The 17,845-nt window shown below is 44.5% G+C and overlaps 1 protein-coding gene across 2 annotated transcripts in view; it reads right to left on the bottom strand.

Annotated features, from left to right (window-relative positions):
• Window positions 1-17,845, bottom strand: part of LOXHD1 (lipoxygenase homology PLAT domains 1) — a 197,850-nt gene that overhangs the window by 17,712 nt on the left and 162,293 nt on the right. For both annotated transcript variants that reach the window (XM_027960888.3, XM_042239257.2), the window contains 3 exons: window positions 16,324-16,441; window positions 15,233-15,407; window positions 13,483-13,668 (listed from right to left, as the gene is read on the bottom strand). In XM_027960888.3, the coding sequence (XP_027816689.2) occupies window positions 13,483-13,668; window positions 15,233-15,407; window positions 16,324-16,441 (479 nt within the window). The remainder of the gene's footprint in view (window positions 1-13,482; window positions 13,669-15,232; window positions 15,408-16,323; window positions 16,442-17,845) is intronic.

Raw genomic sequence — 17,845 nt, forward strand, 5'->3', positions numbered from 1 at the left:
GAATAACTACAAACAGCTCCCTAACAACTATAAGAACTGACATGACTTGGCCCTTTCCATTTTGATTTCATCTCATACTACTTGCATTTTTACTTACTATATTTCACATACACCTTTTAGTACCTTAATATATGAAATCCAGTCTTGTCATGGAAATGTTGCACATTTTCTGTCTGCCTGCAACAATATACCCTCGGCTGCGAATATCCCCAGTGTTTCATCACTGAAGTGTCAGATCAAATGTCCTGTCTTTGGGAAGACCTTTCCAATTTGCAGAGGCTTCTGCATCCCCAATTACTTGCTATCACATTAACCTACACCCATTTCACAGTTCAATTCAGTTCATTCGCTCAGTCGTGTCTGACTCTTTGCAATCCCATGAATCGCAGCATGCCAGGCCTCCCTGTCCATCACCATCTCCCGGAGTTCACTCAGACTCACATCCATCGAGTCCGTGATGCCATCCAGCCATCTCATCCTGGGTCGTCCCCTTCTCCTCCTGCCCCCAATCCCTCCCAGCATCAGAGTCTTTTCCAATGAGTCAACCCTTCACATGAGGTATCCAAAGTACTGGAGCTTCAGCTTTAGCATCATTCCTTCCAAAGAAATCCCAGGGTTGATCTCCTTCAGAATGGACTGGTTGGATCTCCTTGCAGTCCAAGGGACTCTCAAGAGTCTTCTCCAACACCACAGTTCAAACACATCAATTCTTCGGCGCTCAGCCTTCTTCACAGTCCAACTGTCACATCCATACATGACCACAGGAAAAACCATAGCCTTGACTAGACGGACCTTAGTCGGCAAAGTAATGTCTCTGCTTTTGAATATGCTATCTAGGTTGGTCATAACTTTTTTCCCAAGGAGTAAGCATCTTTTAATTTCATGGCTGCAGTCACCATCTACAGTGATTTTGGAGCCCCCAAAAATAAAGTCTGACACTGTTTCTACTGTTTCCACATCTATTTCCCATGACGTGATGGGACCAGATGCCATGATCTTCGTTTTCTGAATGTTGAGCTTTAAGCCAACTTTTTCACTCTCCTCTTTCACTTTCATCAAGAGGCTTTTGAGTTCCTCTTCACTTTCTGCCATAAGGGTGGTGTCATCTGCATATCTGAGGTGATTGATATTTCTCCCACAATCTTGATTCCAGCTTGTGATCCTTCCAGTCCAGTGTTTCTCATGATGTACTCTGCATATAAGTTAAATAAGCAGGGTGACAATATACAGCCTTGACGTACTCCTTTTCCTATTTGGAACCAGTCTGTTGTTCCATGTCCAGTTCTAACTGTTGCTTCCTGACCTGCCTACAGATTTTTCAAGAGGCAGGTTAGGTGGTCTGGTATTCACATCTCTTTTGTGGTCCACTGGAGAAGGGAATGGCAAGCCACTTCAGTATTCGTCCCTTGAGAACCCCATGAACAGTAGGAAAAGGCAAAATGATAAGATACCAAAGGAGGAATTCCCCAGGTCATTAGGTGTCCAATATGCTACTGGAGATCAGTGGAGAAATAACTCCAGAAAGAATGAAGGGATGGAGCCAAAGCAAAAACAATACCCAGTTGTGGATGTGACTGGTGATAGAAGCAAGGTCCGATGCTGTAAAGAGCAATATTGCATAGGAACCTGGAATGTCAGGTCCATGAATCAAGGCAAATTGGAAGTGGTCCAACACCCATTTCACAGTCTGAAATAATTCTGGTTTTATTTCCTTGCACGTTGTCTATACTGTCTGTCTTCTCTAGGTTGTAAGCCTAGAGAGCAGGAGTCTTGCCTGATATCCACCACTATATTCTAGTGCCTAGAGTAATGATTAGCACATTATTCAATAAATGTTTATTGAATGGATGAGTGCACTATTATTAAATAGGGAAGAACAAGGAAGGACACTGGTGGTAACATTCTATGAGCGGAAGGGAAAAATAATTCAAAGCCCCACCAGGGAGCAATGGTCTGTCCTAGTGAAATTATTTTATCCCAAATGTTCCGAGGTTTATTATAAGAAAAAAAAGCTTAAAAACTGAATGAGGTGTAAAATAGATAGTAAGGAGTTGCTAAACACACAGGGAGCCCAGCCTGGCACTCTGTGATGACCTGGGGGTAAAGGGGAGCTGGTGTGGAGAGGGTGGGATGGGGCTGGGGAGGGAGGCCCAGGAGGGAAGGAATATATGTATAATTATGACTGATTCACATTGTTGTATGGCAGAAACCAACACAAAATTGCAAAGCAATTTTTCACCAATTAAAAAAAAATTGAATGAGCATAGGGCCCCAATCTTTCCAGCCAAGAGAAGGCAGACTCCAAATAGGAGGGAGACTAGCTGCCAGATACTTCCCGGATTTCATCATGCTATCTGCTACCTATGATTCCTCAGTGGCCTTCCATTTCTGATGGGGAAAACGGTCCAATCCTGTGTTTACATATATAGGGCCTTCTTCATCCTGACTCCATCCACCTCATTTCCTGCCTCAGTAAGGAAGACTCCTAAGACAACTCCTCCATCCCAGTGAGATGGATTTATTCAGCATCACTTAGCTGTATCTTTCATCTTCACTAAGGCTTCAAGTGATTTCCCTGCTCTAAATTCCCACCTACCCTCTGGACACTTTAGGTTTCACTTCCTCCTTGAGACTCTCCAGACTCCCCAGTCCCGTGGCGTCCATCGTCTGTTTATTCACTTGCCCATGAACAGTTGCCCAGGACGGCTTGGGAAATGAATGTTTTCTAGTGAGGTCATGAGCATGAACTCTTTTATAGTGATTGTGTGTGTGTGTGTGTGTGTGTGTGTGTGTGTGTGTGAGAGAGAGAGAGAGAGAGAGAGAGAGAGACTTCTCTAGTTCGATTTTAAGGTGTGGAAGTTATGCCTTAAACCTCTTGATTACATCACAGGTGTATCGACTTAGTGCTCAATAAATACAGAATTGATAAATTACATTTACTTTCTATAGTGATCTCTCAGCTTCTTTTAAATTTCAGTGCAAACCCTTAAAATATTGCTTGAATAGATAATTTATTTCTTCAAGTAATTTCTTTAAAAAATAGCTTTGGCAGGCTAAAGTTCATGTGGGTAAACAAAATTTCTTTACAAAGATAAATAGATTGTTTGAAATGAGATATGGAGCCATCAGAGAGTCCTAGCTATTAAAGAATACGGAATCTAGCTACTATCCCTCCACAAATACTTTCTCATGCACATCATCCAAGATAGGATGCCCAGAGTGGCACACCCGGGTCTGGGAGATCTGTAGACCCCATTCTCAGTAAACGCACCAAGCTGAACATATTATAGCATCTCTATGCCTCAGTTTCCTTACTTGAGCAAAGTAACTGGGTTAAAATACATGATTTCTGAGTTCCTATACATTTCTATGAATTTATATTATTCAAAAGAAAATATATTAGAGTTTTCAGTTCAGAGGAAGAAAGCAAGAGGAAAAAGATGAATTAGAAAATAAACACTCTTGTTATAATTTGTTCAGCATTATAAAAGCTATCTGGGTAATTGGAATTAAGGGGGAGAATTAATCATTTATCTTGATTTTCATCTATGAATTATATTTCATGGTAATCAAATAGCCTGAGGGACATTTATTTTTTTTACAGAAGAATTCCAGTTAATAAGTGGATAAGAAATAACAATTAGAAAATCATTTGTAACTCTAATTGATCATCACTGAGAAGCCATTAGATGAAGAGTGATGGGAGAGTCTACAATGGAGGAATCAAGCAGTCTGCCCTGGATTCACCGTTAGACGTGAGCGTCAGTAAGTGAGAGATGGCTGTGATGTAATATGAAGTACACAAGTCCCATTTTAAAGTAGCCCTGATACCACATATAAAGTATTCTTGCCAAATAATATCAAACCTGGATCTAATCAAGTCTTTACAGCTGACTTTCAGATTGTAGGAAATATGGGGAACAAGGAAGCAATGACACCATAAAGAAGCAAGCAGACAGGTCCAGAGTGTGCAAATTTTATAGATCATTGGGCCCTGTTCCTTCAAAAGTCAATGGCATGAAAAAAATAAAGGGATTAGGTATGGCTCCGTATTAAACAATTAAACTTTCATCTCTGGAGGAGAAAGTTACTATAAAGACGAAATTGGGCACAGAATCTTGGTCCTCTTCTGACCCTAGTATCCCAACCACTTGGGCTCATTGAAGACACAAAAATCTTTCTGATCTTGCCAATGACAGGATCCTGCTTTCAGATCCAAAGTCTAGTTGTCGAGGAGGAGGTCACTTCTCTGCTTACAAATGGAAGAAGATAGCATTAGTGACTTGGAATTTCTTTAAGTCCAAGAGTGATGAGGAGACCAAAGGTAATCAGAGGGATAAAGGAGGAACCAAGCTCTTTGAAGAGCCTAGCATCTACACCAAAGTTGTTGTTGTTCAGCTGCGAAGTCGTGTCCCACTCTTTGCGACCACGGACTGCAGCATGCCCAGCTTCCCTGTCCTTCAGTATCTCCTGGAGTTTGCTCAAGTTCAAGTCCATTGACTCAGGGATGCTATCTAACTATCTCATCCCCTGCTGTGCTTTTCTCCTTGTGCCTTCAATCTTTCCCAGCATCAGGGTCTTTTTCAATGAGTCAGTTCTTTGCATCAGGTGGCCAAAGTATTGGAGCTTTAGCTTCAGCATCAGTCCTTCCAATGAATATTCAGGATTGATTTCCTTTAGGATTGACTGGTTGGATCTCCTTGCAGTCCAAGGGACTTTCAAGAGTCTTCTCCAAAACCACAGTTCAACAGCATCAATTCTTTGGCACTCAGGCTTCTTTATGGTCCAACTCTCACATCCATACATGACTACTGGAAAAACCATAGCTTTGACCATACAGATCTTTGTTGGAAAAGTGGCCTCCATTTTTAAATACACTGTCTAGGTTTGTTATATATAGCTTTCCTTCCAAGGAGCAAATGTCTTTTAATTTCATGGCTGCAGTCACTGTCTGCAGTGATTTTGGAGCCCAAGAAAATAAAATCTGTCACTGTTTTCACTTTCCCCCTTCTGTTTGCCATGAAGTGATGGGAGTGGATGTCATGATCTTAGTTTTTTGAATGTTGAGCTTTAAGCCAGCTTTTTCACTCTCCTCTTTCACTCTCATCAAGAGGCTCTTGAGTTCCTTTCCACTTTCTGCCACTAGAGTGGTATCATCTGCATATCTGAGGTTGCTGATGTTTCTCCCAGCAACCTTGACTCTAGCTTGTGATAAATCCAGGCTTTGCGTGATGTAATCTGCATATAGGGCTTCCACGGTGGCTCAGCAGGGAAAGAATCCACCTGCAGTGCAGGAGCCACAGGAGACATGGGTTTGATCCCTGGGTCGGGAAGATCCCCCAGAGGAGGGCATGGCAGCCCACTCCAGTATTCTTGCCTAAAGAATCCCATGGACAGAGGAGCCTGGCAGGCTACAGTCCAGGGTTACAAAGAGCCAGACATGGCTGAAGTAACTTAGTACGCACACACAATCTTCACACAAATTAAATAAGCAGCGTGAGAATATACAGCCTTGTCATAATCCTTCCTGAATTTTGAACCAGTCCATTGTTCCATGTCCGGTTCTAACTGTTGCTTCTTGACCTGCATACAGGTATCTCAGGAGACAAGTAAGGTGTTATAGTATTCCCTTCAGAATTTTCCACAGTTTGTTGTGATCTACACAGTCAAAGGCTTTAGCATAATCAATGAAGCAGATGTAAATGTTTTTCTGGACTTCCCTTGCTTTCTCTATGATCCAGCGAATGTTGGCAATTCGATCTCTGGCTCCTCTGCCTTTTCTAAACTCAGTTTGTACATCTGGAAGTTCTCAGTTCATGTGTGGCTAACGGCTAGCTTGAAGGATTTTGAATATAACCTTGCTAGCATGTGAAGTGAGCGTAAATTGTACAGTTGTTTGAACATTCTTTGGAACTGCCTTTCTTTGGGATTGGAATGAAAACTGATCTTTTCCAGTCCTGTGACCAGCTGTGGAGTTTTCTAATTTGCTGACATATCAAGTGCAGCACTTTAACAGCATCATCTTTTAGGATTTGAAATAGATCTGCTGGAATTCCATCATCTCCATTAGCTTTGTTCGTAGTAATGCTTCCGAAGGCCCACTTGACTTCACACTCCAGCATGTCTGACTCGAGATAAGTGACCACACCATCATGGTTATCTGGGTCATTAAGAATTTTTTGTATCATTCTTCTGTATATTCTTACCAGTTCTTCTTAATCTCTTTTCTTTCTGTTAGGCCCTCACCATTTCTGTCCTTTATTGTGCCCATCCTTGCCTGAAATGTTCCCTTCATATCTGCAATTATTCAGTTGGGTATATCTTTCCCTTTCTCCCTTGCCTTTCACTTCTCTTCTTTTCTCAGCTATTTGTAAAGCCTCTTCAGACAACCACTTTGCCTTCTTGTATTTCTTTTTCTAGGGGATGATTTTGGTCTCCACCCCCTTTACAATGTTATGAATCCCTGTCCATAGTTCTTCAGGCACTCTGTATACCAGATCTAATCCCTTAAATCTATTTGTCACCTCCACTGTATAACCATAGGCATTTGACTTAAGTCATACATGAATGGTCTAGTGTTTTCTCCTACTTTCTTCAATTTAAGTCTGAATTTTGCAATAAGGAGCTCATGATTTGAGTCACAGTCAGGTCCAGGTCTTGTTTTTGCTGACTATATAGAGCTTCTCTGTCTTCAACTGCAAAGAATATAATCAATTTGATTTCAGTATTGACCATCTGGTGATGTCCATGTGTAGAGTCATCTCTTGTGTTGTTGGAAGAGGGTGTGTTTGCTATGACCAGTGTGTTCTGTTGACAAAACTCTGTTAGTCTTTGCCCTGCTTTGTTTTGTATTTCACTGCTACTGCTAAGTCACTTCAGTCGTGTCCGACTCGGTGCGACCCCATAGACGGCAGCCCACCAGGCTCCCCCATCCCTGGGATTCTCCAGGCAAGAACACTGGAGTGGGTTGCCATTTCCTTCTCCAATGCATGAAAGTGAAAAGTCAAAGCGAAGTTGCTCAGTCATGTCCGACCCTCAGTGACCCCACGGACTGCAGCCTACCAGGCTCCTCCATCCATGGGATTTTCCAGGCAAGAGTACTGGAGTGGGGTGCCATTGCCTTCTCCAAGGCCAAACTAAACCAAAATAGTAGCAAGAAACGATGGGTGGATAGTTTTAGAGCTGTCCAAGGTGCTGAACAGGCTTCCCTGGTGGCTCAGAGGTTAAAGCGTCTGCCTGCAATGCAGGAGACCTGGTTCGATCCCTGGGTCGGGAAGATCCCCTAGAGAAGGAAATGACAACCCACTCCAGTACTCTTGCCTGGAGGATCCCATGGACGGAGGAGCCTGGTGGGCTACAGTCCACGGTGTCGCAAAGAGTCGGACATGACTGAGCGACTTCACTTTCACTTTCAAGGTGCTGAACTGTCCCCCTTTCCTTTCAGGGTTTTGATGTGGATGAGATAAATTTGAGTGTAGAGTTTTTGCAGAGAAGGAAAATGAAAGTCGAAAGCTGAGAACGTCTAGATATATGCATAGTGTCCGAGGAGGGGGAGAAGCCATTATTAGAGGACCTAGTGATGACCCTGAAATGCATGATCAGCACCCACTTTTTGAAAGTATTAAGACACAAGGAAAAACTTTGATCCAGAAGAAATATGGGTTCCCTGTGGTAGAGGCATAAGAAAACAGGGTTGGTATATGAGGGCTTGAAACAGAGGTATTAAACAAATTCTATATTATGCCCCCACTGCATTAGAGGCAGTGTGAGGGGCACTAGGGAAGAGTAATGAATATGCCAATGGTACTCATGGAGCTGCTAGTTAAGTAAGGGAGCCAGATTGAGCATATAGTTACAAATATGATGACTATTCGAGGAGAGGGCTTACGTAAGGTAAGGCAATAGGAAGAACTTTCAGTGAGGAGGTTAGTCCACCAGAGAGTTTGTTCATCATAAACAGGGAGATGTAATCATGGCAGAGCTAGGAAAGAGAAGAGAGTGAAAAGAAAACTTTTTAAATGGATGTTTATCTTGGAGACTTCTCATTGCTGCAAATTCATATATATCATACCATTCACTGGATGGACTGGAACAATCAGGAATGAAAAGGCAATTACACATCTCAAAAAGGACCAGCAAACAAAGAGAGTGAGATTGGTGAGAAAGTTTCCCTGACATTTTGTGTGTGGGAGGTGAGGAGGAGGAGTACTTAGGAGGCAATGATGAACATTTGTATCTTATAAACATGAATCCACAAATGATGGAAGACTGTTTATCTTCCCCTCCTTTCTCCCTGTTACAGTGACTTAAATGTTTGGCTGCATAACAAAATTTCTCAACAAGGGATTTGGGAATTTGCTAGGAAGAAACAAACATTTAAAATAGTTTAAATTGCTTTGCTATTTGAAAACAAATGTGGTTTCATAGCTTCTTTATTAAATTTATGCCCAGGAAACTATGGTATCATGAACCAACACACCTCATTTGGGGGTTTCACGGTCAGTGAACAGTCCTCAATAGTTCCATAAGCAGGGTCCCTCTCCCTGAACATGTTCCTTTAGAAAGTGAAAACATGTTGAGGCCACCCATTTTCCTCCTCCTTCTCCTCTGCCTTCCCTTCTATTCTCTAACCTCAAACATGGGGGTGCTCAGGAACCTGCTCTTGGTCGCTCTTGTTTTTCTGAAGCATCATTTCCTCATTCTCGCGGCTTCAGTGAAGCCTCTGCACCAACAACTCGTAGACCAACATCTCATATCAGTATCTCCCAACTAGTCTGACTCCTGAGCTCCAGACCCAGCTGTCACTAACCACCACTCCTAGCTGCCTCCCAGACCGTTGAATTAAACATGCCAGGAGGAAGAAGCTCCTGCAGCAGCCTTACCTTTCTTGCTCAACGTTCCTTCTCAGCCAATCCTGTAATAAGCCTTCTGCTTAAGCATTTCTCAAATCTTTCTACATGTTCTCCATCCCCACTGCTACCATCATCGTGCAGGGCATCGTTATCTCCCATCATCTCTTAGCCACTCGTTTGAAGTTGGCTTTCTTTTCCATCTAACCTGTTCCCCACAGACACTATGATAATCTTCCCTACATGACTACTGTTCTGAGACCCTCTGATGGCTTCTCAGGACAATTAGGATAAAGAGCCAGTCCTTGACGAGACTTGTAATACCTTGCATGGCCTGATTCTTGTCTACTTTCTAGATCCCACACCCATTCCTTATTTTGTCGTCATTCTGAACTGCGCTTTCATTTCTGAAACATATCAGTCTTTCTTATATTTTAGAGCTTTTATGTTTTTGATCCATTTTGCCTTAAACACACTTCATCTTTGATAAACACCACACCTCACCAAATGTCTAATCCTATAAATTCTTTAGGTCTTAGCTCAAATATTGTCTTTTCAAGGACAGATCAAGTTGAACCTTATTATTTCTGTATCCATATTTGAAAATTCTCCTACTTGATAAAATTTATGTGTAGCTCTAAAATCAATACTCACAGTCCTTTCACAGTTATTCACGGACATGTGCAGAGCAGCAAAAAATTCACATGTTACCAGTTGAGGCTAAACAAGATGACTCTGGTTTCAGCTCTCACACTATGAACAAGTGTTTTTGTCATCTACTTAGTGCTGTGGGTTTTTTTTTTTTTTACATTTTTATGTTATAGTGCTAAAGAACTGTCTAGTGTTTCTAAGTGCAAGAAGGCTGTGACGTGCCTTACAGGGAAAATAGATTTGCCACATAACTTTCCTTTAACTTCATCAATAGTGTTGATGGCCATGAGTTCACTGTTAATAAATCAGCAATGTATACCATATGAAGTGTCTTTGATCAGTGTGTGTTTGTTGCTCTGACTCTTTGTGACCCCATGTACTGTAACCCACCAGGGTCTTCTGTCCATGGGATTCTCCAGGCAAGAATAGTGGAGTGGGTTGCCATGCCCTTCTTCAGGGGATCTTCCCAACCCAGGGATCGAACCCAGGTCTCCTGCATTGCAGGCAGATACTTTACTGTCTGAGCCTCCAGGAAAGCCCCTTCCCCAACACAAAATAAGGTTATGCATTGACTGGTTGATGAAAATGTGTGACCAGAGGATTGCAAGAACCTAACCTTGTGTTTTTCTTAGCAGCAGTGGTTTAGTGTTTACAGCAACTTTACAGAGCAAAGCTATGATGAATGGACAATGGATGGTGTGCGTGCTCAGTCATGCCTGACTCTTTGTGACTCCATGGACTGTAGCGCACCAGGCTCTTCTGTCCATGAAATTTTCCAGGCAAGAATACTGGAACAGGTTGCCATTTCCTACTCCAGGAGATCTTCCCAACCCAGGAATCAAACCCACATCATCTGTGTTTTCTGCACTGGCAGGTGGACTCTTTACCACTGAGCCCCCTGGGAAGCCCCAAAGGAGGGACACATAGACATCAATAAAGACAAACATTATTCCCGACTCCTGGAATGTTGCTGCTTGACTTTCTAGAACACTTTTCTCAAATATGTCAGTCTTTGCTTTCCTAGATATTTTGGAAGGAGGGATACAACAAAGAACACAAGTGCCCAAGAGAACTCTGGAAAGTCTGTGATGATAAACAGGTTGAGAAGGAATAAGGCAGATTTTGAAGGTGTGGGCAGCAACAGGAACAGTCATCCAGGCGACAAAGAACCAGTAGGCTTTCAGGTGTTTAGTCAGGTGGAGTTAGATAATATGGAGTTGGAGATAGCAGCTTTTGAAAGCAGGAGACAGAGATGAACTCTTATCTTGGATCAACAATTATCTGGCTTTTTTATTGCTGTGACTTGAGGATGAAATGTATGGCAGTTTGAACCATTTTGCCAAGCTTGAGAGAAATCTATAACAGTCCAGGTTGAAAATAGTCAGCCTCCAAGGTGGGGCCCTAGAAACAAGTGATAGATCCAGAGTTGAGAGAAGCTGGAGAGAAGTCAGTACCCTGGACAGATACATGACTCCAAAGACTGTAGAGTGTGTAGCTAGAACTGTGATCTTTAATAAGGGCATCCTCAGTCTTTCTGGTCACCCCTTCACCCTCACTTTAATATGAAGAGTGAAATCTTCATATTAAAAGTGGCCCTAAACAAAAAATGGCCCTAACATTGTCTTCCCTTCTTAGAAAAGTGAGGGAGGTCATCATGGTCTACATGAAATTCCCCACTACCCAGTTCTCTGACCTGACCAGGAGGTGATCAGGGAGCTGCTTGACCTCTGATCCCATCTTGTGGTTGAACCTTGAGGGGATTGTTCAGACTCACTGGGAATATTTCTTCCTTCTCAAGGTTCTAGTCTCTTTGCTTCTCTGTTGCTCCTGAGGTAGGGGTTGTGGTCCTGGTATTTCACAGCTCTTTCCTGGGGGTGGGAGGGCATGGAGTCTCAACTAAGTTAAGATTTAAAGAGTTTCCGCTCTGCCATAGGCACCTTTATGAAGATGAATATGGACGAGTAAAGGCCCCTGCCCTCAAGAGCAATGCCTTGCCAGTGTGTATTAGTGCAGAAGTAAAATATACTTCTTTCTGATTAGGGAAGGGGCACACTTCCTGGGAATATACTTCCTAAACAGTGGTTTGCCTCTGGTGTGGACACTGTATGCATGGATTCTAGGGTAGACAGATCTCATCTCCACCCGCATCAATCTGGTCTGTCAAGTCACTCAAATTAAACACACAATGGGACTCAGTGCTTTTACTGAGCCAATGGCAGCCTGATCAAACACTGAAGTGATTGTCCTGACACCCATTTGTTGAGTGGCATGGGGAGCGGCTTATCCTGATCTTTTGAATTCTCTGGGGCAAAAGATGATCTTAATAAATCTGACTCATAACTGTCAGACTTTCAGCTACCAGCCAACCTCCTGATAACCCTAAGACAACCATAATGGATAATGAGAGGGTGAGAAAGAATTCAGGGATCTTGTTTTGTCTCTTTGTTAGGAAAGAGTAGAGATTCATTAGCGGTATTCTGAGAATACTTTGCAAATATGTTTCTTTCCATAGACTTATGAAGACAATGAATGGACAGGTGAGGAATAAGCACCCCCTCTCACTTTCCTGGAGCAGACACCCTCCCCCAGTGCCCTGACAACATGTATGGGGGACATAGTGAACAGAGGAAGAAGAAGCTGCCCTCGTCTCCTCATCTTTTCTTTTCTGACCCATCGGCCCACTGGCTGGGCAGAATGGAACTGGCAGGATGGGCTGGCCCACAGCATAGTTTACCGGACAAAGCATCAGAAGACCTGGATTTGAGTTTTGGCTATGTCTATTTCTTGCTGTGTGTTTCTGAGTAAGCTGTTCAAACCTCACAGGGCCTCAATATTCCTTGCTTGTAGAAAAGAGAGATGATAAACTTCTGCGCAAGCATTCATAAGACTGTCACAAAGGTCAAATGTTTGTATCTTTTATACTTAACAGAGCACTAGGCACATAGGGAATGGTGTAAATGTTCCCTCAATGAATGACTGAGTGGGTACACTGAGATTTGAAAATTGAGGGCTGTGCAAATCTTCATTATTTTATTGCTCTGAAGACTGAGAACTTTCTCTGTGCTTAATCAGAGCTTGTCCCATGTTATGGAAAACACATTTAATTGTTTAACGCATGTTAAAGCTGCCAAATGAGGCTTCATCAGTCACTATGACAGATATATTGGTTCTCTGCCAGGATCTAAAGAAGTAAGGACAATACAACAGTCAGGATGCCTCTAGGCCACTCGTGGGGGAGACTCAGAGAAGACTGGAGAAGGGTTTGAGTGAATTGCCTTGTCAAAGCCAGTTTCAATGGAAGACAAGAGGGTGAGTTAGAATGGCATAAATCAAGAAAATAATGTGTCTTAAGGAGGTGACATTTAGTATTTAACAACTCTGTTCCAATTATATAATGTATAACGTAATGGCCCAAAGCCAGAAAAAAAAAAAAATGTTCATAGCAGCCTGATGACAACAAAGCAGCTATGAAGGAAATATTGAACATGAGCTTCATCACAATTACAGATGTAACAAAGTGTTCCTTTGGCATTTTGAAGATAAATTTCTTGTTTGGCTTATATCCTATCCCATCATTCATATTTATAACTGAGTTTGACTAATTTTAGATTTGCTATTATAACTAAACAAGCATAATCCTTTATGGAAAATTCATGCGAAGGGAATTTGGTGATATAGCCCTTTCCTCCCCCCGACCCCTCTTAATTTTAATGTCTGAACTAAGAAGAATTAATGCCCTGATATCACAGAAAAAATAAGAGCTACTCATTACCCTGGGATGGGGGGTGTGGAGAAGGAGGGACTGAAATTTGTCCCGAAACACCGGCTTTTCTAACTGATGGAAACATCAGAATGGTAGCAATCTACTGTTCCTGGTTTCCTGCCACCCCGGGGTGGAAGGGCCCACACACTGCCAGAGAGATGGGCAGGGGCTTGGGTGAAGAGCTGCGGTCTGCCCTCCCCCACCCTGACCTTGAGCTACCTTTGTTGTCGTGCCAAACTCTGAGCTTGCAGAGGTGGCCCAAGCTCAGCATGTCGGAGAAGTTGAACGTGTCGGTGCTGTTCCGCTCGAACTTGTTCCAGTTGGCCGACTGCTTCAGGGCCAGGGTCCCGCTGTCCCCGTTCTCCCCGAAGATAATGATGAACACGTTGGCATCGGTGCCTGCTCCTGGGGTGCACAAGACAAGGGCTCTGGCCTCTCTGAATCACAGCCCCCTTGCTCTGGCTTCACTCTTGGGATCTAGGGAGGAGCCAGGGGTGCACGTGGGCAAGTTCAGAGTCGTCAAAGCCAGGGATGAGGTCAGAAAGGGCTGGTCAGTGTCCTGGGGCTCCCAGGTTTACAACTCTATCCTTTGTCTTATGTTTGAGCCTTGTTAATGCTGTTGGGTTAACTGGGGTCCTGGTTAGCAGGATGGGACCCCAGTGGATGGTTTGGTACAAGAACTCATGTATTCTGTGGAAATATACCCATCCTTAAAGGCATGCCATGTAGACTGGCTTTACAGTTTAGAAATAAACACCTTCCTATACAATGTGAAAGTTCTTTGTTCCCACATCTGCCTCTGGTTGACATTCCATGCTAGAGCTGCTCATTGTCTGCTTAAGTCAAATAGAAGTAGTGACCCAGTTGGAAAGAAAAGGCTTCTGGGAGAGGTGACCCCTTGAAACTTTTCTGATACATACTCCATGATTATCAATGAACTTATTACTTTCTGAGGGTGCATCATGAAGGGATGAGGGACTTGAAGATGAGTGAACACTCGGAACTTTGAGCAAAGAGAGTGAAATCTTCTTTCTTAGGAAGAAAGGAAGTGCCACAAATCTGGTGCCTTGCCAGCTGTCCTGACCCAACATGTATGCCTGAGCTGCCAATTTAGGAAAGCTTCATTTCTTTGGCTTCATTTGCAAGAGGTGCCTATCACTGTGCCCAGAGAGCTTCCCTGTTGAAAGTGTGAACTAGCAGGGCCAACCAGGGATCCTTCACTACCATTTATAGGTAGTGTGAGTTTTCAGGGTCCTTGCACCAGCTCCCAGGGGACAGAACTGGTTGAGGGGAGGGAGGCAGCACCCACTGCTTCCCTTTCAGCTGCAGGCCTCTGCCTGCATTGGTGCTTTTGCTTGGAAGGCCCTTCCTCTGGTGTCCCATCTGCCTCACTGGTTTCTGTTTGTCTTTTTGGTTGCACTTTGGCACCACCTCTGGGAAGCCCTCCCTGATTTTTGCCCCCAATCTCTGGCTAGGGAAGGTGCCCTCCTGTAGGTTCCCAGCACCTGGTACACCTGTGCCAGCCTCTGTCACATCCTCGCCGTCACTGCTGCACTCGAATGTCACCCACATGTGGGCTCAAGGACTTACCCTATCCTAAGATCCCAGGCCAAAGCTGGCACAGAAGACGGTGGCCAAGCACAGGGATGTGGGAAGGGGCCCAAGGGCAGCCATGATGAATAGCACCTGGCTGAGGGGTTTCAGGAGGCAGCAAAGGACTGAGGGCCTCTGAGCCAAACCCCTGCACCATTTTCTCCCATTTTCCTGATGCAGAAAGGACAGAGCCACATCAGTCATGGGAAAGAATACTTTGCAGAAGATGACACTCTGTGGAAATGAGTTAGCCGTACTTTTGAAAGGCTAACCAAAGCAAAATGCCTTGGCCAGAGCTTGGGACCTGAGCCAGAATTTGAGAGGGGCAGGTGAGTGGGCAGTGAACACAGAAGGGAGCGCTCCGCCCCCGACTCACCCAGGATGTCACTGGTCTTCACCGAGACGGTGTAGGACGTCCACTCCATCATCTCCTCCCCATCGATGACGGCACACATCTCACACACCAGCGTCTGCTTGCCCTTCCGCTGGGACAGCCAGTCTCCATAGTAGAACATGGTCAGGCCTCCCGTGTTCATGTTCTTCAGGAGGATCTGGGCGGGGGGACCAGCCAGTGTGTGAGCACCTCCCTCAGCCCCACCGACTGCCCACCCACTAATGCGGCCCCCTTGTCTGGACCCTGGAATCCACTATCCCAGGCCTGAGACAACTTCTTCTGACTTAGACTCGAGGCACGAGGAAAGGGTCCTCTCCAGGACAAGACCCTAATCCATGGGCCTGGCATGGAGTCTGAAGCCCCCGCCATGACTAACTTTACTTGGTGAGCTGGAAGTGGGCAATTCATGTAAATATGTTTCCAAGGAGGGCCTGTAACTGTGCACCAGGAATGTCTACTGAATTAATGACATAAAAATAGACCAACCAAGCCACTTTCAGCCACAGACTCCACAAAACCGTGGACCCAAGTTCGCCAGATTGTCCTTGGAGGGAACACTGTATTATTGGCTCAAGAAAAGCCTGCTAAAGGCTGGACAAGGGGAGCAGAGCCTCAGGGGACTCGGGACAGATGGTCTTTGATGGATAAGGGACGAGAGGACGGCTCAGAGAAGAAGAGGCAGCCCGCTCACTGAGACCATGGGGGAGCTGGGAGCCTCCCTACCATCTGCCTCAGGTTCCCACCATGGGAACCTCGCCACGCAGTTCCTGCTGCTCCCCTCTCACTCCTCCCAATTTGCTCCCTCCAGGAGGTTCACACTGGTCTCTGTCCACATTACACTGACTGGGCAGGCTGTATTCCCTGGCAGTTCATTCAGTTTTGACTGGGTACAAATAAATAAAACTACATTCCCTGATTAATTCACACCCAGGGGCATATTATCTGGGGCAGACTCAGGTAACAACCTTTTCAGGTGACATCTGCACATTAACAAACCCCACTGACAACCCAAAGGCGCAGGAAGTAGGGGTGGGTGGTGGGAGGAAGGGAGGGTGAAGGTCCAGCCGTGTTACCCTCTCCAGGAACCACTCGGGCCGGCTGCCCAGGCCGTCAATTCGGATCCTCATCTTGGTGAATGGGGCGATGTCCAGGATCTCCATGATGAAGGTGTCATTCTGCTCCCGCTCAAATCTGGGGATGGAGAGGAGGGACACGAAGGAGGGAGGCTGGCCAAGGTGAGGGGGGAGGCCATGGTGAAGACAGATTCGGGGTAAGGAGAGAAGAGGCCTCTCAGCTCCCAGTGACTCCGCAGTAGCCTGTCTCTTGCATCTAGAGGTGTTCTCGAAAGGCTGGGTTAAGTGAATTGCTGGTAGAAATGGCCCTGAATCAAGAGCTACCAGTTCTGAGTACTAATTTCATTGTGTTAACCACGTAGAACAGTCCCAGCTCCTCTCTGGGACTAGGTTTCCTCATCTGTAGTCTGGGGAAAATGACACTGTCCCTGAAATCTCATAAAACTGTTATGAGGACCAAATGGATGTGAAATCAATTTCAAATGTGAAAAGAATTCCATCTCTGCAAAGCTTGCAATGAGGCTTTATGAGTGACATGGCTGCTATGAATGGTGGGGCAGGTTGTGCACTGTACAACTCTAGACAGTACCATTCACCTTTTTCTTTTTGTACACAATATGCACAATGCTGGATGAAGCACAAGCTGGAGTCAAGATTGCTGGGAGAAATATCAATAACCTCAGATACACAGATGACACCACGCTTCAGAAAGTGAAGAAGAACTAAAGAGCCTCTTGATGAAAGTAAAAGAGGAGAGTGAAAAAGAGGAGAGTGAATGTTGGCTTAAAACTCAACATTCAAAAAACAAAGATCATGGCATCCAGTCCCATTACTTCATGGAAAATAGATGGGGAAACAATGGAAAGAATAAGAGATGTTTTAGACTCCAAAATCACCACAGATGGTGACTGCAGCCATGAAATTATAAGATCCTTGCTCCTTGGAAGAAAAGCTATGACCAACCTAGACAGCATACTAAAAACCAGAGACATTACTTTGTCAACAAACGTCTGTCTGGTCAAAGCTATGGTTTTTCCAGTAGTCATGTATGATGTGAGAGTTGGAAAATAAAGAAAGCTGAGGACCAAAGAATTGATGCTTTTGAACTGTGGTGTTGAAGAAGACTCTTGAGAGTCCCTTGGACTGCAAGAAGATCCAACCAGTCCATCCTCAAGGAAATCAGTCCTGAATATTCATTGGAAGGACTGATGCTGAAGCTGAAACTCCAATACTTTGGCCACCTGATGCGAAGAACTGACTTACTGGAAAAGACCCTGATGCTGGGAAAGATTGAGGGCAGGAGGAGAAGGGGACAACAGAGGATGAGATGCTTGGATGGCCTCACCGACTCGATGGGCATGAGTTTGAGCAAGCTCTGGGAGCTGGTGATGGACAGGAAAGCCTGGCATGCTGCAGTCCATGGGGTCGCAAAGATTTGGACGTGACTGAGCAACTGAATTGAACTGAAGTGATATGCACAACTGAATGCAGCGGCCCTTGGTCGGATAACACTACTAATGAC

Source organism: Ovis aries, chromosome 23 (assembly GCF_016772045.2).
Source record: "Ovis aries strain OAR_USU_Benz2616 breed Rambouillet chromosome 23, ARS-UI_Ramb_v3.0, whole genome shotgun sequence".
Taxonomy (NCBI): Eukaryota; Metazoa; Chordata; class Mammalia; order Artiodactyla; family Bovidae; genus Ovis; species Ovis aries.